Below are 26,378 nucleotides of genomic sequence, written 5' to 3' on the forward strand. Positions count from 1 at the left end.
TTTACAAAAATACATCTTTATTGTGTTCCAATGTTGTTGCGTTATACAGATACCTAGTTATATAAACTTGGTCTTCATGTTAAATATAAATTAAACACAAAAAACTAGAAACAAATCAGGAAAACCACCAGAAAATCCCTCTGAGCCATGAATCCTCATTAAAAATGTATAGTTGGGGTACCTGTAGCTGTAGGTTAAAGCAGGACTGCTTGAACTCAGGAGTTCAAGACCAGCCTGGATGATACAGCAAGATACCATCTCTTTAAAAAAAAAAAAAAAAAGGGCCAGGCACAGGGGCTCACGCCTATAATCCCAGCACTTTGGGAGGCTGAGGTGGGTGGATCACTTGAGGTCAGGAGTTTGAAACCGGCCCGGCCAACATGGTGAAACCCTGTCTCTACTAAAAATATAAAAATTAGCTGGGCGTGTTGGTGGGTACCTGTAATCCCAGCTACTCTGTAGGCAGAGGCAGGAGAATCGCTTGAACCCAGGAGGTGGAGGTTGCAGTGAGCCAAGATTGCGCCATTGCACTCCAGCCTGGGCAATAAGAGTGAAACTCCATCTCAAAAACAAAAAAGTACAGTGGGATGATGAAATTGTTTTCAATCACCACCCTCTGAAAATAGTTATTGGTAGCCAAATGTAAATGCTGAAAGCCACAATAAAGACAAAAGCGATACAGAATAAAAGCATGGTGGGCCTCACCATATCCAGGGGACTGGGCAAGTCAGATGCTTGCTCTGACCCCTCAGCAACCTATGTTGAGCAAAATAAACCATCAGGGGCTCCACTGTTAAGCCCCAGGTTACCTTCACCAGTACCTGCAGGGGAACACCCCAGAAGATGAGCCCATGGCTTCAGAACACACATTTCAGAGGACCGGAAGATGCGGAACAGGTCCACTTCACTCCCCAAAGTCTCCCGCGGAGCCCTAACTCAATCACTCAGTGACCAAGAGCTGGCAATGTATTGAATATTCACAATGCAGCAAAATGTACACCCAAACATGAGGCCCAGAAACTCTTGCTGAATTTCAAAATAGAAACGCTTGAATGTTAACCTCGGGAGGGGATATGTTATTGCGACTGCATGCCGAGTTGGACCTGTTTCTCCTGTGGGTTTTGAGATCTAAGTCCACAAGGGGCCTGAGACACAAGCTGTCCTCCTAAGCATCTCTCCAAGGGGTTTGAACACAGAGTCCACCATCCCTCCGCCTTTCACTGCCATCTTCAGCGATTCCAACGGCTTGAGGGAGGGTGTGCGAAGCACACAGGCCCCAAACCTGACAGAGGGCCGAGCCAAGCCCCGACAGTTTCCCTTCCTTGCTGGGACACAGCTCCTCCCAGCAGTTCAGAAACTCAAGGGACAGTTCCTCTCACGGGGCTGGAGGAGTCTGTGGACAGCCATCCCCGTCTTCGGGCAGGTGTGTGGGGCGGGTCAGTTCCGAGACTCCGAAGCCGTAGGGCTGCGGACCGTGGACATGAGGTGTGACTTGTAGGTCTTGCTCAGGCCAGTCATCCAGAACTTCAGCAGCTTGACGTTGTCCTCCTCGGACGCACCCAGGATGCTCAGCAGTTTCTGTGTGTCCTCTTTGGGTCGACTGTCCACCTTGGTGAACTTAAAAAGCACCTTCACTTTGCTGAAGAGAACGAAAACAAAACACTCAGATGCCACAGCCCAATCCCCCGAGCCCTGGTCACGGGGGCCCACTGGGGGCGACGCGGCTTCGGCACCAGCAGGAGCTGTGCAGGCAGAGCTGGAATCTACACACTTGGGGCAGTGGGCTCGGCCCCTGAACTGCTGAAAGGAGCTGTGTCCCAGCAAGGAAGGGAAGCTGTCGGGGCTGGGCTCGGCCCTTGGCCCTCTGTCGGGTATGGGGTCTGTGCGCTTCCCACACCCTCCCTCAAGCTGTTGTCAAGATGCCAAGAAAGAAAGAAAAACCTTCCTTAAACTCAAGGAAGACACTGGTTGCTCCTAAGCTTCACTGCCTGATTTTAAATCAAGACAATGTTTGATTAATAAATTTGACCAAAAAAATTACCAAGAATCGAGGCAGGAGGAAATAAATTTGCTTTAAAAAAAAAAAAAAAAAAAAAAGAAGCGGTGGGGCCAGGTGCAGTGGCTCACGCCTGTAATCCCAGCACTTTGGGAGGCCAAGGTGGGCAGATCACAAAGTCAGGAGTTCAAGACCAGCCTGGTCAACATGCTGAAACCCTGTCTCTACTAAAAATACAAAAATTAGCCAGGCGTGGTGGTGGATGCCTGTAATCCCAGCTACTCAGGAGGCTGAGGCAGGAGAATCGCTTGATCGCTTGAACCTGGGAGGCAGAGATTGTGATGAGCCAAGATCATGCCATTGCACTCTAGCCTGGGCAATAAGAGTGAAACTCTGACTCAAAAAAAAAAACAAAAAAAAACCCCAAAAAAACCCAGCGGGGCATGGGTTACTGGGCTTTCGGGTTTTGAAGTTAATTGCACAGCAGATGACAGCTTCCATTACGAACCCTCCTGTGAGCTCGGAGCCCTTGCCCAAGACTCAACCGCTCTCTGAGGCAGGCGACACCCCCGCCTCCCCATTCAGGAGCCAGGGGCAGAGATGACAACCACTTCCCGAGGCCACCACTTCCCGAGGCCACCGTGAAGTGGCGGGCGGACCTGGAGTTGGAACCCCGCCCCCAACCTCTTCTCTCAGCTCCTCCCTCAGTGGCCATGGCCCAGCTCCTCTTTTGGAAACAGCTCCAGGTTTTCTCCAGGGTCACAAGCAAAGGGGCCTCACCCACACTGTCGCTTACTTCATCCACTCCTCCTTGAGGCACACGAGGCACTGGTCCACCACATCCACAGACAGGTTTTGGTTGGTCAGAGCCGCTTCAATCTTATTCAGGATGGTGGGGCCGACTGGGGAGAAGGACAGGGACAGAGCAAGGGCAAGCGTCAGCGCGGGGCGGGAGCATCTTCTCACGAAAAGGACACTCTGCCTGGGGGCACCCACCTCGGTCTGCAGCTACAGGGCTCCCGCTGGTCACCACAAACTCGTACTTGCTGAGAGACTGGTCATCCTCACACCCCACAGGGTGGAGGGTGGAACGTGCGGCTGCATGGACCTCCACGATGACGGCAAACTCTGTAACAACACAAGGTCCATGGCTCCTCACCTCCCCCGCGCTCCTCACCTCCCCTGCGCTCGCCCACCACGGGCCCCACTCGGCTCATCTCAGGTCGGTGGGAAAGGCTGCCGGTGAAAAGGCTGGCCCAGATCAACACTTTGGTATTTAAAACCTTTCAGGTTACTTGTGAATAGTTAAGGGTTAACGTTTGCCTCAGTTAAACTAATAATTTATTATATTACAATAATCACAAAGTACTTTATATACATCAATTTACCTCTTACTAGGCAGCCCTACGAGGGTGGTCTCACCATGACCCTATTCTACAGATGGGGAAACAGGCCTGGAGATGTTAAATAACCTACTGGTAGTGGTAAGAATTTCAAGTCTGTTTGAAACCAGAGCCTGTGTTTCTAATGCTACCCGGAAAAAAGACATTGTCTTGCAGGGAGTCAGGACCCAGCCTGGGTGCTGATCGGGGGCTCAGGGCAGCTCCACTCAGACCACGCGTGAGTCAGCAGTTGCTGCGCACAGCTGTGCTGGAGGAAGTCACTGATGAGCCCCTGGGGGCTGACCCCTGGATATCCCCAAACCAAAAGACCAGGGGTTTGCTGAGCCCTGGCCGCACCAGTGAAGGCCGGGAAGACTTCGGGCACATAGAGGAAGAAAAAGGCTGGAAGAGAGCAGAAGGCTGGACAGGGGAACAGTAGAAGAGTAAGGAGAGGACGGTGGGGCCCACAGAAGCAGGTGGCTCACGCCCAGCGTTCAGCAGGCCTCTGTCTCATGGGCACCCATTCACCAGGACGACCAGGATCCTCCAGCCAGGGACACATCCTCCCACCCCAGGATGGTGACCTGCAGCCCACTGACGACAGTCCCTGCCAGCCACCCTTCCCATCAGGTCCACTCACCCACTGCTGCCTGTGTGAAGACAAAACACGGAGGCCCAGAGCCATGGGGGAAGCTGGCCCTGCAATGAGGCCTCCTCTCCACAACCCATGACAGAGATCTGGTTCCACTCTGGGCCTGAGGCATGGGGACCCTCAGCGCAGGGCATGGCCCCACAGCCCGCGGTGGCACGCACCTGAGGAGAGCACGTGGGGGGGGATCTGCACGTGCGGGCTGAGCCCCAGGAAGTTGCACCGATAGGCCTCCTCGTACTGGCTGCTGTACGGGATGATGCGGACGCAGCCCACGGGCAGCATAGTCTGAGGAGGACAACAGGACTCAGACCAAGGATGCGAGGAAGCCCTCAACCCCAGCCGTCCATGCTCCGTTACCCAAACCCCACACGCCTCCTGCAGCCCGGTTCAAGCCCTCCCTCCTGCCAGAGGAGTCCCCAGACTCTCAGCCCACTAGAGGGCGGAGGGGGGTGGTCCTCCACCACCAGGTCCCTAACTCTTGTCTGGACCGCCAGTCACACACCAGCTTGCACCGCCCCTGGCTCTGTGGTGTTAACTCTTATATTAATCTTTGCCTGCACGGATGTTTGTCTCTTACTACATCCCACAAAGAAGCTTTTTCCAAGACTGTGTCATGTGCATTTTTGTTCCCTCTCAGGCCTAGGCAGTCAGCAGGCACACTCATCCTTCTGATGATTTAAACTTCATCAGACCAGACCCGGGTCTCCACGCCCACTGCGCTCCAGGTGGAGACAGCGTGGTGCACGTGGTTCTGCGCTGGACGGTCGGTGCAGCTTAGCATCCCCACCCGATACCAGGCACCAGGCCAGTACTGCCCTGCACCGCACACCTAAGGAAAAGACGTTCTCACCCGAAGCACTTCAAAAGCTGACTGGACGAGGTCCACGTCTCCGCTTTTCCAGATCACCTGGTTCCCCATGAGAACGTGCCAGGCCAGCATGCGGAAAGACGGGGCACCCAGGACCTAAACAAGAGAGTGCAGGGCTTTCGGCGTGACTAGCAGAAATGGTTTTTCTCTCCCTTCCCATTAAGTTATTTATTTGTGTGTTCATAAAACTTTGTAGAGCAAAGACAGGGCTCGGGAAAAAGCCACTCATCTTCTCAGGGAGGCAAGTGCCCAGCCAACCCACAGGGCATGGGGGTGGATTCCCAGGCTTTGTCTTTCCTGACCACGTTCCACTCTTGCTAAGAGTCCACCGGCAAAGCTTATTTGAGGGCACGCCTGCACTTGCCTGCAGAAACACCTCGAAACAGCTCCAGCTGTTTGGAAGGCTGGTCATTTGCAAGCAGAAGCATGGGAAGCATTATTAATGACTCACGGTGTGGAACAATGGTCATAACCACAGACCTGTAGCACCAAGATCAAATCATCCTTGATGGAAAGCTTGGCCAAGACTGGCCCAGTGCTTCCGGGGTGGTGACACAGTGCCAGGATCCCCAGCCCAGGATGCCCAGCCCAGGGTTAAAGGGGCAGAGACAGAAGCTCCAGGTTTGCACTGAAACTCGATTTCAAAGCTCTGGCTCCAAGATCTTTCTCCCAATTTTGTTTTTAAAAATTTGCAGCAAAAAAATGTTAATCTTCTGCAATATTCACCTTCTCTCTACAGACACTTTCTGCTGAACCATTTGAAAGCAAGCCATAGGGCCCTCGACATGGCAGCACCCAGGAGAACAAGGGCATCTCCACAGCTGAGACCATGACTGCAGCCAGGAGTGCCCGGACGGATGCATCTGATATCCAGCCACGTGCTCAAGCCCGGGGCACCTGCCTGCTTGACGGCTGCTGTTCTTTGGATCCAGGAGCTACTCCAGGACCATGATTGCTTTTCTTTGCCATGTCCTTTTTCTTTCTTTTTCTTTCTCTTTCCTTCCTTTTCCTTTCCTTCCTTCCTGTTCTTTCTCTCTCCTTCCTTCCTTCTTTTTATTTTTTTTGAGACGGAGTCTCGCTCTGTCGCCCAGGCTGGAGTGCAGTGGTGCAATCTCCGCTCACTGCAAGCTCTGCCTCCTGGGTTCACGTCATTCTCTGGCCTCAGCCTCCCGAGTAGCTGGGACTACAGGCACCCGCCACCATGCCCAGCTAATTTTGTTTTTGTATTTTTAGTAGAGACAGAGTTTCACTGTGTTAGCCAGGATAGTCTCCATCTCCTGACCTTGTGATCCGCCCGCCTCGGCCTCCCAAAGTGCTGGGATTACAGGAGTGAGCCACCACGCCCAGCCTCTTTTTCTTTCTGTTTTTTTGAGATGGAGTCTTGCTCTGTCACCCAGGCTGGAGTGCAGTGGTGTGATCTCAGCTCACTGCAAGCTCCACCTCCCGGGTTTACGCCATTCTCCTGCCTCAATCTCCAGAGTAACTGGGACTACAGGCACCTGCCACCACACCCAGATAAATTTTTGTATTTTTAGTATAGATGGGGTTTCACCGTGTTAGCCAGAATAGTCTCGACCTCCTGACCTCATGATCCACCCGCCTCAGCCTCCCAAAGTGCTGGGCTTACAGGCATGAGCCACCACACCCGGCCTGTGCTTACTCTTTAACCTAGAACAGCCTCTCCCCATACCCCATTATTAACTTCCGTGACACTGACACCTGAGGAAAGTCCAGCCTGCTGTCTCATGGCTTCTAAGAAGACAAACACAGCTTTGAAACACAGTATAAGAGAGACACCACAATACCACGTTTCACCAAACCCCAACAGCCTCAACGCAATCCCACCTCCAGAGGAATTCCAGACCCCTTCCAACCTTCATCAACATAAGCAATGGACAAGGAAGGTTTCAGCCGAATACAGGATTTTGATGGAATGAGTGTTTTCATCCAGAAGCCCCAAGGACATCTGCCATGAAATCAGTCTCACTCCATTTTCCAAAACAAGTAACTCTCTTCTGATGAATCAGTGCTCATTGGAAAAACACATACAGAAGAATCTTATAAGAAGGCAGCCTGCCCTTGTAATCCAGCAACCCACACCCCTCTCTCCCGGCATCTGACTCGATATACCTGGAGGCAACGCTGTTAGATTTTGTCATGTCTGGCAGGCACACATGTACATACATCACCCTAAACACACACTGCCTATTTCTTCTAATTAATCATATTCCATGGTTTGGCTGCTGTTTACTACTATGGTTTGTATGCAGGTTCTCTTTTTTTTTTTTTGAGATGGAATCTCACTCTGTCACCCAGGCTGGAGTACAGTGGCGCAATCTCGGCTCACTGCAACCTTTGCCTCCCAGGTTCAAGTGATTCTCCTGCCTCAGCCTCCCGAGTAGCTGGGACTACAGGTGCACGCCACCATGGCCAGCTAATTTTTATATTTTAGTAGAGATGGGGTTTCACCATGTTGGCCAGGCTGGTCTCAATCTCCTGACCTCGTGATCCGCCCCTCTCGGCCTCACAAAGTGCTGGGATTACAAGCGTGAGCCACCGCACCTAGCCAAGAATGACCATTACTTTCAATGGGCAGGGTCCAGGCTGCATCCAAACCAATTATGGTGCTGTTCAATGCCTTTAGGAGGTTCTTAAGAGGATTAGAGGACCATGGGATGCCAACTATGTGGGCTTTTCTTTGAAGATACTTAGGTCATCACTGAAAGGTGAGCACTGATCCTAGGGCTAATACCGCCGACGCCCCGTGCCCCCAGCCACCCACCGAGGAGGCTGTCAGTCACTTCCCGCAGGGTTTTGAAGACGCAGGGTCCAGAGGCAAGGCCGGTGGGCAGGGACGGCTGGGCTCTCCTCTCGAGTTCCTGATGTGCTTTGCCCCTGCTGCCTACCTGCCTCATGTGCCGGAGAGACTTGAAGACTGGCAGCTTCCGGGGCTGCCAGCTCCCACAGCCTGAGAGAGAGGAGGACTCTGCTGGGCCCTGGGTCAGCTCCCGCCCTTCTACACCCTCCGTCAACACAGGGGCTTTCTCTTCCTCTTCAGCCTCAGAGTTGTCCCAGCTTTCTGATTCCTCTTCTAAATCTGCAAGACAGACAACACGGACAGTTACAAACAGTCTTGTCCCCTGACTTCAGCCCAAGGCACATCGTGGGCTGAGCCAGTCAGTGTAGATGCCTGGCTGCAGCCAGGTCCCATGCTCCCTATTGCTCTGGGAGCCCTGGGGTGGGAGGGAGGGCTCAGATGCTGTCTACTTAGCCCAGGGCACTACACACCTCTCTTAGAAGCACCTACAGAAAGACCGTCAGCTGTTCTTTGCTGGTGAGAAAACTCAAACCAGTGAGAAAAACGCCAACAGTGTGTTTACGGAGCACACCCAGTCGGCCACAGTTCTTGAGGATCTACACATTGTTTCTTTTTTTTCCACTTTTTTTTTTTTTGAGACAGAATCTTGCTCTGTCGCCCAGGCTGGAATGCAATGGCACCATCTCGGCTCACTGCGACCTCTGGGTTCAAGTGATTCTTCTGCCTCAGCCTCCTGAGTAGCTGGGACTATAGATGCTTGCCACCACAACTAGCTAATTTTTGTATTTTTAGTAGAGACAGGGTTTCACCATATCTGCCAGGCTGGTCTCGAACTCCTGACCTCATGATCCGCCCGCCTCGGCCTCCCAATCTACTTTTCTTTTAGATTGAGGGCGTACGTGTGCGGCTGTTACAAGGGTATGCTGCGTGGTGCTAAAGTTTGGGCTTCTATGACTCCTGTCACCCAGACCGTGAACCACAGGAAGCAATATGCCCAGATAGTATCCAATAGAAAGTATTTCAGCCCTTGCTCCCCTCCCTACCTCCCTCCCTCCCTCCTTCTGGAGTCCCCGGTGTCTACTATTCCCATCTTCTTTATTTGAGACAGGGTCTGGCTCTGTTGCCCAGGCTGGAATGCAGTGGCACGATCGCGGCTCACTGCAGCCTCAATCTTCTGGGATCAAGTGATCCTCCCAACGAAGCCTTCCAAGTAGCTGGGACTACAGGCATGCGCCACCACGCCCAGCTACTTTTCATATTTTTTGTGGAAGCTGGGCCTCCTTGTGTTGCTCAGGCTGGTCTCAAACTCCTGAGCTCAAGCAATCCGCCTGTCTCGATCTCCCAAGCGCTGGGATTCCAGGCATGCACCAGTGCCCGACTTCACTCTTCTTTATGGCTATATCCAACATCATTTCATTTAATCCTCTCAGCTGTTCTGATGTCAGCACTATTATCTCCACTTCGCAGATGAAGAAATGAGTATTTGTCATTTCAATGAATCTTCATGGAGCCCTCACAAATGACGACATCTCCATTTCATATCACGAGACCCAAAGGGAAGGGTGCATGTGAGAAGCAGAGCCAGGATGTGAAGCCAGGTCTGTCTGAGGCCAAAGAGCAAGCCCTGAGCCCGAAACCCCACACTTCTCATGCCCAGCACACCTGCGTTTCCAGCTCTCACAAAGGCTTCAACAGACCCAGCTCTTGGTGCTAAAAAGCTCACTAAGACACTGCCCTTGCCATCTGCACCTGCCTAGAAACATGATTGGCAGTATAATAAATGGCTCCAGGGCCAGCCAACCCACAGGGCATGGGGGTGGATTCCCAGGCTTTGTCTTTCCTGACCATGTTCCACTCTTGCTAAGAGTCCACTGGCAAAGCTTATTTGAGGGCACGCCTGCACTTGCCTGCAGAAACACCTCGAAACAGCTCCAGCTGTTTGGAAGGCTGGTCATTTGCAAGCAGAAGCATGGGAAGCATTATTAATGACTCACGGTGTGGAACAATGGTCATAACCACAGACCTGTAGCACCAAGATCAAATCATCCCTGATGGAAAGCTTGGCCAAGACTGGCCCAGTGCCTCTGGGCTGGCGACACAGTGCCAGGATCCCCAGACACAGGGCCCCGAGCCCCAGATCAGGAACCTGGGGAAGCCCAGGCACCTGGGAGGTCAGGGAACCACTGCCCTTCATGGAAAACTTGGGTCCAACTGAAACAGAACACTTTATTTGTAAAGGAACAAAGACTGTCAACCAGGCCAAGCACCTGGCTATCACAAAATTGGGACGAGAAGCCTTCAATCAGCCAGTTCTCTCTAGGGACAGCCCACCTGTGAATTTTCCCCACCTAGCTGGGGAACAGATTCTTTCACACGGCGGTCAAGGCAAATGAGACAGGAAATCACAACCATCACACCGAGATCAGAGGGTGAGCTTCCCGAAGGCTCCTCCTGGGCTGATTCAGAGCCGCATTTCCCTCCCTCAGCTCTTCCTGCCAGGAGAGCAGAGAGCTGGTACCGCCCCACGGCCATCTGGGCCAAGGCCCCAGCAACAGCACCCCGCCTCACCAGCGAGCTTCTCCATCTGGACCAAGGTGTCCTCGGTCGGAGCACCTTCCAGGAGCTTCTCAGTCAGCCGGCTGCCACACGCCTTCAGGAGCCTGGAGAACACAGCACCAGCTATGAGCCTTCTCGCCAAAGGACAAAGCAAACCTGACGCTCACCCAGCCCCTGATCCTACCAGTTTAAGGAAAACATGGGTATAAAAGAACACCACCAGGGCACAAGCAGCCAGATCCCGCATGCAGGCAGTTCCATAAGCCAATGACCAAAGTGTTTCGATAGACGGATGGGAGGAACTTGGACAGGAGGGGATGCAAGGGGGAGCTGTTCTAAACCAGAGAGACTAGGGGTGCTGCTCTGATGCACAGTCACTTGTGAGACAAAAGGGAAACTGCACAAGGGCCTGCAGCCTGGAGAACACTCAGGAGTCTGTCCATTTTCTTGGACAGGATCATGGTATTATGATCGTATTTATGGCTGGAACGATACAACTCAGATTTGCTTTAAAAAGAAAAAAAAAAGTGGGCCAGGCGCGGTGGCTCACGCCTGTAATCTCAGCACTCTGGAAGGCTGAGGCGGATGGATCACATGAGATCAGGAGTTTGCAACCAGCCTGGCCAACATGGTAAAACCCCGTCTCTACCAAAAATACAAAAATTAGCTGGATGTGGTGGCAGGCGCCTGTAGTCCCACCTACTTGGGAGGCTGAGGCAGGAGAATAACTTGAACCCAAGAAGAAGCGAGTTCCACCTCAATAAGTTTTCTGCACACTCAGGGGAAGAGGCCCAGAGAACAAGGACTCTCGGCCCAGATCTGTGCTCACTGACAAGTGCCCACAGGCCAGCGCTCCTCGCAGAGGCAGCAAGAAAACTCGGCTAAGCACTGTTCTCCCAAATCTGTGGCAGAACAGATACAAGCCAACCAACGTCTCGTGACTGCTCTACACTAACGGATATGCCAAAAGCGGAGGCGCCCGTTACCAGGCAAAGGAGGTGTGCAGGCACGCCCACAAGTTGTCATCACTTGTCAGCGATGTCAGCGAGCGGGCGGCATTGCCGTTCCTCTGGTGTAGGAATGGCGTGAAGGCTGTGTTCATCCTCTGAGCACGCTGTGGGCATCCAAACTGCTCTGCCTCAAACACCTGAAATGCAAAGGGAAGGGACGGCCTCTTTTAGCCAAAGCTGCCGGCAGCCCGGATCCCCACTCGTTCACAGCCACCTCCAGGACCTGACTCCTGGAGGCTCAGTCCCACTGCACTCTCTCCAGCCACCAGTCCAATCGTTCCCAAGAGCATAGCTCCACCCCCGGCTAGATCAGGAGCCACCTGAGCACAGGAATCGGTTGAGCTTCTCCTGTCCCCTTCCTAATGAGCGACCCAAAGCACCCGGGGGGATTCTCGTGAGTGGCCATCTGCGCTGCTCCCCACCTGTCTCCGCCTCCCCTTCTGGGTGCACTACTTGGCTAACGCACACGTGACTGGCTCTGGCCAACAAGCTGAGAGAAAGAAGGCTCCTAGCACTGTCCATGCTTCTGGAGGGCAGAAGGAGAAACATTTTTTGTTTTTCTTTTTTCTTTTTTTTTTTTTGAGATGGAGTCTCACTCTGTCACCCAGGCTGGAGTGCAGTGGTGCGATCTCAGCTCACTGCAACCTCCGCCTCTCGGGTTCAAGCGTTTCTCCTGCCTCAGCCGCCCAAGTAGCTGGGATTACAGGCATGTTGCCACCATGCCCGGCTAATTTTGTATTTTTAGAAGAGAGGGGTTTCTCTATGTTGGTCAAGCTGGTCTCAAACTCCTGACCTCAGGTGATCTGCCCACCTCAGCCTCCCAAAGTGCTGGGATTACAGGCGTAAGCCACCGCGCCCAGCATAGGGGTGACATTTTCATACAGCTACCACTCTGCCTGCCAGGACAATCACAGGAAGCAGAGCCCTGCTCTCCTGCAAAGCACACAGCATGAGCAAGAAACGGGCCCTGTGGCTTGAAGGTGCTGAGATCCGGAGGCTGTTTGTTACCAGAGCATGACCTGGCCTGGCCTGAGCCACAGCTCCACAGCTGGAGGCCTACATTCGGTGGTGCAACTCAATGGGATTAACAGACATCCCTGAGACAAAGGCCAGAGGAAACAAAGATACCAGAGGTCTGACTGCAGCAAAGAAACCAGAGCTCAGCTAGAACCAGGACAGCGGGGGCAGGAGAGACCAGTAAAGCAGGCAGGATGGCCTGGGAGGCTCTCCACCACGACCTCCAGCCCTGAAGCCAAGAGACTACAATTCACACAGTGCAGCGGCTGCAAGCAGAGGGGAAGACGCCACCCGGGCTCCAGGCTTTAACCTCAGCACAGAGCGACTCCTGCAGTGCAGGGGCCCCTGCCCCCCTGGCATCTCGCCTCTGCATTCACCTTGAGCGCCTTGCCCTGGAGCTCATCGATGATTCCCCGGACCTTCCCCAGCAGGAAGGGCCAGGAGTTGATGAGGTAGATCCGGTCCATCATGATGGTGATGATGCTGTACCAGCGCTGGAAGCCCCTGGCCAGGCTGTCCTTGATGAAAAAGGTGTGGCTGAACACAAAACCGTGCTGCTCATCTCCGAAGAAGATGGGGCCTTCGCGGCCAGGGCAGACCTGGAGGGACACCAGCGACTCAGATAGCCCTTTCCTCGCTTAGTTGTACCAAATCAAAGCCTCTTCTTCAGACTTTTCAGTCAGCTGGCACAAATCAGCCAGCATTAATAACAGGGGAGAGTGGCACGGTGGGGACCATGAGAGCTAAAGACTGTCCTCTTCTGCTCCTGTGGTCAGGCTGCCAACACCACTTGTCATCGTGGACTGCAAGGGCCAGCAACAAGGTTCACTGTTTTTTTTCCACCTTGAGCCATAAATAACTCCCATGCATATGTCACACCTCTCCCAGACTCAAATGTACCAGCTTACTCACCCGGAGCATGCAGAAGAACCAGCAGGTCAAAGCAGCCACTGCACTCTCCCTGCACTGAAATCTGCACATTTTATTCTTTTTTTTGTGGGGGAGGGAGGCAGTATGGAGTCTCGCTTGTCGCCTAGGCTAGAGTGCAGTGGTGTGATCTCGGCCCATTGCAACCTCCGTCTCCTGGGTTCAAGTAATTCTCCTGCCTCAGCTTCAAGAGTAGCTGGGATTCCAAGTGTGTGCCACCACGCCTGGCTAATTTTTTGGTATTTTTATGAGACAGGGGGTTTCACCATGTTGGCCAGGCTGGTCTTGAACTCCTGACCTCAGGCGATCTGCCCACCTCAGTCTCCCAAAGTGCTGGGATTACAGGAGTGGGCCACCACGCCCGGCCCCACATACTTTCTTCTTCTAAGAGGACTTCGGTCCCTCCTCACAACATACTTACTCTTCCTTAACACACAATTCTAAGACATGCTGAGCTGCCTGCTAGCAGACCAGAGGTAGCAAATTAAAAGGAGAGGACAGCTGAGGGCAGGCACATAGCCACACTGAATGAGAACAGCAAGGGAGCTCGGTGTGTCTGACTGGGTGGACACCGATAACAAGGAAGTTTAGTAACTGAACGACGAATTCTTTTTTTTTTTTTGAGATGGAGTTTTGCTCTGTTGCCCAGGCTGCAGTGCAGTGGCGCAATCTCGGCTCACTGCAAGCCCCACGTCCTGGGTTCACACCATTCTTCTGCCTCAGTCTTCAGAGTAGCTGGGACTACAGGTGCCTGCCACCACGCCCAGCTGATTTTTTGTATTTTTAGTAGAGACGGGGTTTCACCATGTTAGCCAGGATGGTCTTGATCTCCTGACCTTGTGATCCGCCCGCCTCGGCCTCCCAAAGTGCTGAGGTTACAGGAGTGAGCCACCACACCCGGCCGATGAATTCTTTGTAACAGACAAAGATCTAAGAGCTAAGGGTCAAGAGCAACAGCAGCAGTGATGTAATTTAGGAACAAATCATCTACACCTCAGCAGGCTGAGAGCAGCAGGGGACGATCACCGAGACTTGGAATGAGGACTGAGATAATAAAAAAAGGTGATGTTGATGCAATGAACCACCTAACCAAAAATGCTTCCTATCTTAGGAATACATCCATCGAGAATGGACACACAGGGCTCGGCGTGGCGGCTCACACCTGTAATCCCAGTGTTTTGGGAGGATGAGCCAGAGGATTGCTTGAGTTTGCGACCAAACTGGGCAACATAGTGAGACCTCATCTCTACAAAAAAATTTTTAAAAGGCTGGGCACAGTGGCTCCCATCTGTAATCCCAGCATTTTGGGAGGCCGAGGCAGGCGAATCACAAGGTCAGGAGTTCGAGACCAGCTTGGCCAATACGGTGAAACCTCGTCTCTACCAAAAATACAAAAAATTAGCCGGGCATAGTGGCGCACGCCTGTAGTCCCAGCTATTCAGGAGGCTGAGGCAGAAGAATCGCTTGAACCTGGAGTGGAGGTTGCAGTGAGATTGCACCACTGCACTCCAGCCTGGGCGACAGAGTGAGACTCTGTCTTAACAGAAACAACAAAAAAACCCCAGCTGAGCATGGGTGGAAAACACCAGTGGTTCCAGCCACCTGGGAGGCTAAGGCTGGAGGATCGCTTGAACCCAGGAGTTTGAGGTTGCAGTGAACCATGACAGCACCACTGCACTCCAGCCTGGACGACAGGGCGAGACCCTGCCACAAAAGAAGGAAAAAAGAAAACAATAATAATAAAAGGACAAATAATAAAAGTTTGGTGCTTAAAGTGCAAAACCTAGCACCCATTCAGAAAATGCTCGGCAAGTCCAACATGACTTCTTCTGCAATTTTGGACAACGGAGGCATCCTGTACCCTGTGCTGTGCTGATCTGCGGGTCTGCCCTTAGAGAGGACCAGTGCCTGCCTCCCTGTGCAGTGCTGACTCCGAGCCCATCCAGAGCACCTGGGAGCATGTGGGCTCCCACAGAGACAGGTTCTGTGATCGCGAGGCTCACCTCACAGCTCAGGCTCCGGACACAGGCCTGGCGGACAATGCTGAAGAGCTGGGGGTGGCTGGGGTGCTGGTGGCTGACATATTTAATGGAGGTCTCTTTATCGTGGCTGATATACCCCGGGTGCCCTGCAGCAAGTGACCGGCAGCCCTGTCCATGAAAAGGAAAAGTAAATCTGTTAGTTGGAAAGCAGGGCAACAAACTCTTAGGTTTATGCAAATCTGAGCTCGGAAAACTCAAGCTATTTTTGTATAAAAATAATTGGCTTCCAGATTTATACTTATCTGAAGATTTAAATGTTTCCTAAAGAGGAAAACAGAACACAGAGATCACAGAGATTGCCAGAGGCTGTTCCCAACAGATATTTGCTGAGCGCTTACGAAGCAGACAACATGAAAAGGGCCCTGCATGCTCCATCTCATTCAATCCCAAGTGCCACCCTCTGAGATAACGTCTGTGAGAAGCCCCATTCTACAGAAGACAAAACTGAGGCTGAGGTGAGAAGCAGCTGGCCGGAGGGTGAGGGGCTCTGTGGTGGTAGCATTACCCACTGCCCCCCAGCCTCTGTCATTGGCTCTGAAATAACACCTGGAAGGGGCCTCAGCACAGGCGAGAGGCCTAATAAAGAACAGGCCGGGCACCAAGCTCCAGAACGTTGGTGTGGCAGCTCACCCCGGCAGCCCCACTGCCTCGCTGCCCCGCTGCAGCCACCGTCACTCCGGTGCTGAGGCTGCACGCCCTGGAGCTGCCCCGACCCAAGACTGCGCGGCAGTGCGTCAGGTAAGCCCCTCCCCACAATGTCGCAGGATTCCGCCAAGGGCAACCCCAACACCAGCTCAAGGACACCCCAGCGGCCTGGCAGTGCCCTCCTTCCCAGGTCTGAGGTGCTCCCCACCCCCCATTCCTCACAGGCGTTTCCAGCAATGGATGCAGCTCTCACACGTCCTCTGCTTCTGCAGCGGAACCAAAAGAACAAGCTTGGGTTCCTGTTTGCACTGCAGTGACAGGTCCTACACCCAGCCCTGATTTCGGGCCCTGACCCAGGTCCTCCACACAGACAAGTGGCCCACTGGGGAAAACTCACACTCATTCCCAAGAGCTCAAGAGCTGATGGAGTGACCCGCCAAGAACACTGGGGGTCCCGGGAGCAGGAAACTCTGCTGGGAGCAGGGGTCTTTGGGGACCTGCCTCCAGGACAGGCTGGAGTGTGTGAATACAAACATGAAGGCCACGGCAGGGAGGCAGAGTGGGTTAAAGAAGTTAACACAGGCTGGGCGTGATGGCTCACGCCTGTAATCCCAGCACTTTGGGAGGCCAAGGCAGGTGGATCACCTGAGGTCAGGAGTTCAAGACCAGCCTGCCCAACATGGTGAAACCCCATCTCTACTAAAAACACAAAATTAGCCGGGCACGGTGGCAGCCACGTGTAATCCCAGTACTCAGGAGGCTGAGGCAGGAGAATCACTTGAACCTGGGAGGCAGAGGTTGCAGTGAGCCATGATCACACCATGGCACTCCAGCCTGGGCAACAAGAGCAACATTCTGTCTCAAAAAAAAAAAAAAGCTACAGTCAGGACGAGCAGAAGGAACTGAAGGGCCCCTGAGAGGCAGTCTGTGTCACCCCGGGAGGCTCCATCCACTGCTCTCAGGTCCTCCTGTCCATCCCACACCTACTGCAAGGATCGCAAAACGAAGACCCCAAAGACACTTGCCTCGCACATGTCCGACTTTTTGGGCCCTGGGCTGCTGGACTCAACACTGGCCCCCTCTGCGGGGCTGTGTGCACGCATCCGACTGCTCATCTGAATGCCGCCTTCCTCTTCCTCCGCCTGCTCGCCCTGGCCAGGACTGTCCTCATTCCCAGCCCCTTGGGGAAGTGGGGCGTGCAGGACCTCCGTGCAGAAGAGAGTGCGGGGGCCGTGGAGCTCACAGAAGTGGCAGAGAGCCACGATGGCATTCATGGTGCCTTAGAGACTGCAAGAGGCCTGCGGAGGACAGGGGACATGTCAGCTCACCAATGCCTATTCACCCCATGAAACCTCCCCAGCCCCTCTGGAGCACAGGGAGCACCTGGGTGCCATGGTTGCCTGCCCAGGAGAGGCCACCCGCCAGTTCCCCATCCCCTTGCTTTGCCCCAGTGCTGCACTGGACGCAGGAGAGAGGAGAGGAAGAGAGACAGGATCTTCCCACCGGAGTCACAGGAAACAGGGGAGGGGACGATGTGGACCAGTGATAGCACAGCTGGAGTTGTGACAGAGCCAGAGCCGAAAAGCCAATGGCACAGGGAAGGAATGTCCTCGAGTGACATGAACTGCAGCCAAACATGGCAAACCCCGTGGGAACAAACAGATAAAAGGCCACAGGGAGAGGGTCCTCCACACAATACATATCTGCTGGGCACCTGCTCCGTGTGAGGCGAGGCGCTAGGTGACACAATGCTTCCCTCCGCAGCTTACCTCCTGCAGGGGGTGGGGGGCGGACACAGGAAAACTGCTTCCTGTGAGAGGCCCGCGTGGGGAATGACCAGAGGAGGCAGGAGCCTGGAAGGACTGGCTTATGGGCCAAGCAAGAGATGAAGGGCAGGGTGGGTGCTGTACTGCTGGAGGGGTGTGTAGGGTCCGGTGTTTGGAGAGGAGCAGCAGACAGGGTGGAGGCTTTAGGAAGCAGATCTTACAGCTTCTCCAGGCCACCGAAAGACCCTGGATATGTTATCAGAGACTGGGGAGGCTTTGGGGGTTCTGATGAGACAAGAGAGAATGTGAATTTCACTTGAAAAGGTTCAGTCATGCCCACGTGCAGAAAAGATGGCAGGGGGCCAAGGTGGAGGTGGGGAACAAGCTGAGGCACCTTGCTGACTGATCTGAACAGGAAGGGACAGTGGCCCGGGCCAGGGTGGCAGATGGTGAAGCGGCACAGTGCGGGTGGGGGTGCAGAGTGCAGAGGAGGAGTGAGCAGGGGAGGAGACTCAGTGAGTGCCTGCCAAGCCTTCGTGGGGATGGGCCACTGCAGCAGAGCCAAGCGCTGCGATCAGGGATCGCACGTGGGACCTCTGTGGAGTGCAGCTCTTGCAGGCTCAGAGGTGAAGAAGGGAGGACAGCTAGCCAAGGTGACCAAGCACAGGCAGTGAGGCCAGAGGGGAGCTCCAGGGTCACCCCAGTGACCAGGTGAACAAACTACTTTAGCAAGGTGGGACTAGAATGTCACATGGCCTTAAAAAGGAAGGAAACCCTGCCACAGCTACGGCACGGTTGAACCTGGAGGACATTACGCCAAGTGATCTACACTGGTCACAAACAGATAAACACTGTAGGATTCCACTTAAATATCAGGTACCTAGAGCACTCAAAGCCACAGAGACAGAGAGGGGAATGGCGGCTGCCAGGGGTGGAGAGGGAAGAGCGGGGCTCAGTTCTGGAGATGGAAGGTGGCGATGGCTGCACAGCACTGTGAACATACTTCATGCCACGGCACTGCACGCCCAACAGTGGTTCAAATGGCACATTTTAGGTCATGTATTATTTCACCACAATCTTTTAAAAAGGGGGAATGGTAACCTGCAGAACAATGATGAGGTCAAAGGTGACCTTAACACAGTTTCCGGTGGAGAAAAAGCTCACGGGAGTGGGTAGAAAGAGCCCTTTGGAGAGTTTCTGTGGCAGAGCCAGCAACGGGACACCTGGTGCGGACATGGAGTCAAGGGAAGCCCCAAGCTTGGCCACAGTATGGCTGGGATGCCGGCGGAGCCATGCAAAGGCCAAGGGCAGCTACAGGCACAAAGTCTGAGGGGCACCACACACACACTGCAGAGGGCTGGCCGCAGCGGCATCCATATACCTTCCTAATGGATGCAGGAAAGCCAGAGAAGGCTTTACAATGGGGGTGTGTCATGGGGTTCTGACAGGCAGAGAAGTTCGGGAAACGAGACCGCAGAAGCAAAGGTGCACAGTGGGGACAGCCACAGCCAACAGCCTAACACGTGACACAGCCTGACACATGCAGCCAGACCCACACTGTCCATATGGTGGCCACAGCCATGTGTGACAACTTAAATTTAAAATGTAAATTAGCTAGGAGAGGCCGGCACAGTGGCTCACGCCTGTAATCCCAGCACTTTGGGAGGCCGAGGCGGGTGGATCACTTGAGGTCAGGAGTTTGAGACCAGCCTGGCCGACGCGGTGAAACCCTGTCTCTACTAAGAATACAAAAATTAGCCAGGCGTGGTGGTGTGCACTGGTAGTCCCAGCTATTCAGGAGGCTGAGGCACGAGAATCACTTGAACCCAGGAGGCAAAGTTGCAGTGAGCCGAGATCGCATCACTGAACTGGAGCCTGGGCAACAAACTGAGACTCGGTCTCAAAAAAACCCCCAAAACAACAAAAACAAAACAAATTAAAACAAAAAACTTAGCTGGGCATGTTGGCGGGCACCTATAAACCCAGCTACTTGGGAGGCTGAGGGAGGAGAATTGCTCCAACCTGGGAGGTGGAGGTTGCAGTGAGCCAAGATCACATCACTGCACTCCAGGCTTTATGACAGAGCGAGACTCCGTCTCAAAAAAAAAAAAAAAAAAAAAAATGTAGCCTGGAGTGGAGGCACACGCTTGTAGTCCCAACTACTCGGGAGGCCAAGGCAGGAGAATCGCTTGAACCTGGGAGGTGGAGGTTGCAGTGAGCTGAGATTGTACTACTACACTCCAGTCTGGGTAACAGAGCGAATGAGACTTCATCTCAAAAAAATTAAATAAATAGGCCGGGTGTGGTTGTTCACGCCTGTAATCCCACACTTTGGGAGGCCGAGGTGGGCAGATCACTTGAGGTCAGGAGTTCGAGACCAGCCTGGCCAACATGGCAAAACCCCATTTCTACTAAAAGTACAAAAAAAGTAGCCAGGCATGGTAGCGCACACCTGTAGTCCCAGCTACTCAAGAGGCTGAGGCAGGTGAATTGCTTGAACCCAGGGGGTGAAGGTTGCAGTGAGACAAGACTGTGCAACTGCACTCCAGCCTGGGCGACAGCGAGACTCCATCTCAAAATAAATAAATAAATAAAATAAAATAAATAAATACATTCATAGGACAAAAGTTCAGCCCTTCTGTCTCACTGGCCATGTCCTGAGTGTTTGCTAGGCACACGCAACTCATGTCACCCCTCTGAACAGCCCAGGTCACAGAATATTTCTGCCTTCACAGAAAGCCCCATTGGTCAGTCAGACTTGCTTGGGATGATGAAGAATCATGTAAGTTTCTGAATGTTTGACTGAGTAGTGGACACTGGCCAGGACTCAAAGCCTCTTCTCTTCCGGGGAGCCCCCACCCCCATTACGGATCCAAAAGTCAGATGTTCTGTCTTCACTCGTGACAGGCAGGCTGTGGACACAAACAAGACATGGCCTGCCAAAACTGCTAACTCTAGGAAGAAGCAAAGTCAGAATGTGCACGGTGTGGGGGGCAGGGGGGCTCTGCAATCAGCCTCCCTGCCAGTGGCCCATGCCTGGAACTGTTTCTCCAGCGTGCCCATGAATGCTGCCACCCACCTGGCGTTTCTGCAGTTGGCTGCTCAGCTGGCACGAGCTGCTCCAGCACCTGTCCTCCTCCCTGAGCTACAGCTGAGCACGAGCAGTCACACTGGGAACGGCAGAGGCAGACAGAAAACAGACATTTGAAGAGAACCTTAGCTGGGCTGGCAGTGAGGCAGGTGTGGGAGTCAGAGAGAGAGACCCTGGGTATGGCTGGCAGGGAATGGAGGGCTGGTGCTCTGTAGGTGCACTCTGAGAGGGAGGCAGGCAGGCAGCGGGAGAGGAGATGTACAGCATTCAACAGACAGCAGAACTTCTAGCTGGAAGGCCCTGAGGACTCAGCAAAGATGCAGGCTGCAGGACAGGAGAGGGCAGGGCTGGGGACAAAGGTCAGGAACGCTCCACACACCTTCACCTGGCTCACTCCTCACCACTCGGCCTCCACTTGCAGGTCCCCTGCTCAGAGGACCCCCTGCCAGCTCACCAGAAGAGTTCCCCTCTACCCCTCCACCCTCCCCGGCCCTGCTTTGAGTCGTAGTGCTCCTCATCGCAGAACTGCGCCTCCAAAGTACCTTCCTGACACACAGGAGGCACCAAATTCACATGTTAAATGAGAGGACTGAGAAGTTGCCCTCGGAAAGATGAGAGCTGTTGCCAAGAAAGGGACAGAATCTAGAGGCGGCAGAGGTTCAGAAGCCACAGTTGTGGGGTAGGCCGGAGCCCGAGTCTAGTGGCACAGGAACCAAACAGACAGAGTTTCAATAAAGGGCCCACGGGGCTCACTATGGTGAGTGGCTTAACAATCTACTGCTCAAGAGGAGATGGGGCGACCACTGATGGAATAAGGGGTAGCAGGACCCAAAGGAAAGGTAAAGGCATTAAATCCCGAAAAAGGAGGCCACGCCTTCCTCTGAGAGGCATCGGGGAAGAGAAACAAGGTTCCTTCTAGCAAGACATGCACAGGACAGCAAGCCTGGGCCAAGTCTCAGCCCACCTGCAGAGCACCCACACTAACCTGACATTCAGCAGAATCACACTTCCACTGTCCACACCAGACCCGCACACACGAGGCTGCTGCCAAATGGGTCAGGCATGGTGGCGGCAGACATCCTTGAAGACCTGGCGTTTTCTAGGTAAGAGAAAAAAAAATAGAGCTAATTCTAAGATTAGAGGCCTTCGTAGCATGAAAAATAACGAGAGTAGTTTACAGCCAGTCTCAAATAAGTATATCTCCGATGAGGATGTAGACACTCCCCAGGGTTCTGAATGGCTTAGCAGGCCTCTCACCTTCTGAGCAGGAGCTGATATTTTAGATGACTCTTGCACCTCTGAAGCACTCTAACCCAGTATTTGATCAAGGATCTCTGTATTTATTTTTTCAGAGATAGGGTCTTGAGGCCAGCTCAGTGGCTCATGCTTGTAATCCCAATACTTTGGGAGGCCAAGGCAGGAGGATTGCTTCAGCCCATGAGTTTGAGATCAGCCTGGGTAACAAAGTGAGACCCTGTCTCTGCAAAAAAATTTTTTAAAAAATTAGCCGGGCCGGGCGCGGTGGCTCAAGCCTGTAATCCCAGCACTTAGGGAGGCCGAGACGGGCGGATCACGAGGTCAGGAGATCGAGACCATCCTGGCTAACATGGTGAAACCCCGTCTCTACTAAAAATACAAAAAACTAGCCGGGCGAGGTGGCGGGCGCCTGTAGTCCCAGCTACTCCGGAGGCTGAGGCAGGAGAATGGCGTGAACCCGGGAGGCGGAGCTTGCAGTGAGCTGAGATCCGGCCACTGCACTCCAGCCCAGGCTACAGAGCAAGACTCCATCTCAAAAAAAAAAAAAAAAAAAAAAAAAAATTAGCCGGGCATGCCTCTAGTCCAAGCTACTTGGGGGACTAAGTTGGGAGGGTCACTTGAGCCTGGGAGGTCAAGGCTGCAGTGAGCCGTGACTTTTATCACTCCAGCCTGGATGACCGAGCAAGTCCCCATCTTTCTTTTTTTTCTCTTTTTCAAGACCAAGTTTCACTCTTGTCGCCCAGGCTGGAGTGCAATGGCGCGATCTCAGCTCACTGCAACCTCTGCCTCCTGGGTTTAAGTGATTCTCCTGTCTCAGCGTCCCGAATAGGTGAGATTACAGGTGCCTGCCACCATGCCTAGCTAATTTTGTATTTTAGTAGAGACAGGGTTTCACCATGTTGGCCAGGCTGGTCTCAAACTCCCGACTTCAGGTGATCCACCCACCTTGGCCTTCCTAAGTGCTAGGATTACAGGTGTGAGCCATTGCACCCAGCCAAGTCCCCATCTTTCTTTTTTTTTTTTTTTTTTTTTGAGACGGAGTCTCGCTCTGTCGCCCAGGCTGGAGTGCGGTGGCGCAATCTCCACTCACTGCAAGCTCCGCCTCCCGGGTTCACGCCATTCTCCTGCCTCAGCCTCCCGTGTGGCTGGGACTACAGACGCCCGCCACCGCGCCCGGCTAATTTTTGTATTTTTAGTAGAGACGGGGTTTCACCGTGTTAGTCAGGATGGTCTCGATCTCCTCACCTCGTGATCCGCCCATCTCGGCCTCCCAAAGTGCTGGGATTACAGGTGTGAGCCACCGCGCCCGGCCCCCATCTTTCTTACTCTTGGTTATAAGGGTGTGCTCTGGCAGCATCTATATCACACCAACTTACCTTTCAGGCCATAGGCCTGTCAGTTTCCTTCTCAAGCAGGAGAGGGAAACCAGAGGCAATGATGACAAGCCACTTCCCAGCATTCAGCACCAACATGGGCTATTCTTTTTTATTTTTGTGGCAGGGTCTCATTCTGTTGCCCAGGCTACAGTGCAGTGCTGTAATCTCGGATCACTGCCACCTCCGCCTCCCAGGTTCAAGCGATTCTCCTGCCTCAGCTTCCCGAGTAGCTGGAATTGGAGCCACGCGCCACCAGGCCCAGCCAATTTTTGTATTTTTAGTAGAGATGGGGTTTCGCCATGTTGGCCAGGCTGGTCTTGAACTCCTGACCTCAGGTAATTCTCCCGCCTCAGCCTCCCAAAGTGCTGGGATTACAGGTGGGAGCCACCATGTCAGGTCAAAACATGGGCTACTCTTATTCATTTTTCCTTTTAATGAAAAGTACTCACTAGGCTCGGTGGTTTAAGCCTGTAATTCCAGCACTTTGGGAGGCCGAGGGGGGGATCACCTGAGGTCAGGAGTTTGTGACCAGCCAGGTCAACATGGTGAAACCCTGTATCTACTAAAAACACAAAAATTGCCGGGCGCGGCGGCTCATGCTTCTAAACCCAGCATTTTGGGAGGCCAAGGCAGGCAGACCATGAGGTCAGGAGTTCGAGACCAGCCTGGCCAACATGCTGAAACCCCATCTCTACTAGAAATACAGAAATTTGCCAGGCATGGTGGTGGGTGCCTGTAATCCCAGCTACTTGGGAGGCTGAGGTAGGAGAACTGCTTGAACCTGGGAGATGGAGGTTGTAGTGAGCCAAGATCGCACCATTGCACTCCAGCCTGGGCAACAAGAGCAAAACTCCATTTCAAAAAATACAAAAATACAAAATATAAAAATTAGCCAGGCCTTGTGGCGCGTGCCTATAGTGCCAGTTACTCAGGAGGCTGAGGCAGGAGAATCGCTTGAACTTGGAAGCAGAGGTGGCAGTGAGCCAAGATCGCACCACTGCACTCCAGCCTGCGTGACAGAGTGAGATTCTGTCTCAAAAAAAGAAAGAAAGAAAGAAAAAAGCACTTGTCAGACAAGAGCTCCGACTCTGACTCCATGGATCATGCACGCCAGAGACCTAGGGAGCCCCTGAAAGACAGGGAGGTGCCCTAGAGAACATTTAGCTTTGCGGTCACTGGAGCCTGCCCTCACCAGCCAGGTGACACCAAATGTTACTAGACCTCTCTGAATACCACCCAAGAGCTGAGAAACAGACGCCTCTCAAGATTCGCATTACACATGGACTCAGAATTCTGGGCAGTGTGAGGTCATTCTTTACTCACTGGTCAATCCCAATCTCTAGGAGGTGTTTGCTTAAGAAAACAAACTGATTTGAATATGTCTCACGAGTCTGTTTCCAGCAAGCTTTCCAGAACCCACAGAGGAAGCCGAAATCCCCTGGGTGACAGTCTCTTCATCATCACACCCAAAGACAGTATTCAAGTTCCCTGATGTGGTAGAGTGTCTGTCCATGTCCTCCTCCCACAATAGCTGAGTCCCAGACCTGGACAGTGACCTCACCACCACTCGTGGTGCGCCCTGACCCTGGCCCATTTCACCCCTACTTCCTATGCTCTTCTCATAGCACTGCGGAGAATTAGAGGCCACTAAGTAAGGGCACTGTAGATAAACAAGGCACTATAACGGATCTTAACCAGCAGTGGACACACAGCTTCTAGAACTAGTCTCCCACTGGGGAGCCTCATTAAGTCAGCAGCTGGGATCCCAACAAGCCCAGGGTGAAAAGTTCTGCAGGGGATGACTGCCAGCTCAGACCCACTCTCACTGTGGCTCTATTTCCACCGTTTCCCTGGATTTCCATTCACAGAGTTCCCTGACATAGGACACTAGAAGGGCAAACACAGTGTCACCTGCCACTATTACTCAATTACTTGATGACCACGGTGATAATCTGGCACTAAACTGGTTGTGGCCAAAGCCTGGAGAGCCAGAACCTACTTCCAGCAAGTTCCTCCTTGCCCTGTGTCCCCATTTGAAGAGACTGCTGCTGACCACACCTTGGACCTCAATCCACAAGCCAATCCATTCTTTCCAGGTGACAAGGACGCGTCTGACAGTACTCTCCACTGGAGAGAAGCGCGGTCTTCCACCCTCCCTGGAGGACACGGTGCTACCCTATTGGCTCATCAGAGGACCCTCCTGAACGCCAAACTGAGAGAAGAGGATGACACACACCCTCTCCTCCAGAACGAAGACAAAACCTGGGAGAAGGAAAGGGAAACAGTCCCGTTTCATGGCAAGATCAAATGAGACTAAATCAACGACCCTAACCCGGGGTTTGAACCCAGGTCACAGTCCTCATCCCCAGAGACTTGGTTAATGGGCGTGCCCCCAACCTATCTTCAAATCTCAGGGTCTCGGCGACGCCCTGGACTCTGGCCCTAAACTCTCCCCCATTACTGGTCCACCTGGGACCAACGCAAACTCGGACATGCCCCTCCGCCAAACCCTCAGACCCCCGCCGACCTGCTCCCCGAATCGAGGCCCGCGGGACACCTGGAATCGGCAGCCGGGGTCCCGCTCCGGGTCTCAGCCCCGCCCCTGACTGCGCTGGGTAGGTGGTCGCTGCGGGTCCCGGACAGGCGGGATCACACACAGAGCCCCCGAGCCCACGGCCGGAACGTCAGCCGGGGTGGCGAGGCTCTCAAGCCCCAGTTCGGGCTCTCGGGGAGCTGGCAGAACCAGGAGTTACCACACTCACTCGCGGCCCCACATCCCCGCCGAGACCCAGGCGCGTGACTCTCTGGGCCGTAACACCACCCAGCCCTGCGGTGGGGGTGCAGGCGCCGTCCGAGCGCGTCCTGCACCGCGAGGAGAGCGGAGCCTCGCCAGCTTCGCAAGTCCAGAAACACAGTCCGAGTACCGCAACTCCGAGGTCTGACGGGGAAGCAGGGGCCGCTGCCCGACAACTACC

At 53.5% G+C, this 26,378-nt stretch overlaps 1 protein-coding gene across 7 annotated transcripts; it reads right to left on the reverse strand.

Annotated features, from left to right (window-relative positions):
- FLCN (folliculin) lies at positions 1 to 26,378 on the reverse strand. 7 transcript variants are annotated; one of them, XM_008010510.3, is made up of 14 exons: positions 25,931 to 26,378; positions 21,756 to 21,869; positions 20,759 to 20,849; positions 16,939 to 17,211; positions 15,230 to 15,376; positions 12,677 to 12,898; positions 11,259 to 11,419; positions 10,285 to 10,376; positions 7,805 to 7,995; positions 4,881 to 4,994; positions 4,192 to 4,315; positions 2,993 to 3,124; positions 2,793 to 2,898; positions 1 to 1,639 (listed from the first exon to the last, which is right to left on the reverse strand). In XM_008010510.3, exons 4-14 carry the CDS (start codon positions 17,185 to 17,187, stop codon positions 1,438 to 1,440), a joined length of 1,740 nt encoding a protein of 579 aa, XP_008008701.1. In that variant the 5' UTR covers positions 17,188 to 17,211; positions 20,759 to 20,849; positions 21,756 to 21,869; positions 25,931 to 26,378; the 3' UTR covers positions 1 to 1,437. The 7 variants fall into 7 exon arrangements, with proteins under 7 accessions (XP_008008701.1, XP_008008704.1, XP_008008702.1 ...); XM_008010513.3 differs by lacking the exon at positions 20,759 to 20,849 and having other exon boundaries at positions 26,166 to 26,378; XM_008010511.3 differs by lacking the exon at positions 20,759 to 20,849 and having other exon boundaries at positions 25,961 to 26,378.

Source organism: Chlorocebus sabaeus, chromosome 16 (genome assembly GCF_047675955.1).
Source record: "Chlorocebus sabaeus isolate Y175 chromosome 16, mChlSab1.0.hap1, whole genome shotgun sequence".
Taxonomy (NCBI): domain Eukaryota; kingdom Metazoa; phylum Chordata; class Mammalia; order Primates; family Cercopithecidae; genus Chlorocebus; species Chlorocebus sabaeus.

What these genes read in the sequence shown, in the direction of transcription:
- FLCN (XM_008010513.3), bottom strand. Translation starts at nt 17,187, where the DNA reads ATGAATGCCATCGTGGCTCTCTGCCACTTCTGTGAGCTCCACGGCCCC. An exon ending in CAGCTTTTGAAGTGCTTCGG is followed by an intron (nt 4,316 to 4,880) that starts GTGAGAACGTCT and finishes TGTCCTCCTCAG; the next exon opens with ACTATGCTGCCCGTGGGCTG. An exon ending in CCCCCACGTGCTCTCCTCAG is followed by an intron (nt 3,125 to 4,191) that starts GTGCGTGCCACC and finishes GTGTTGTTACAG; the next exon opens with AGTTTGCCGTCATCGTGGAG.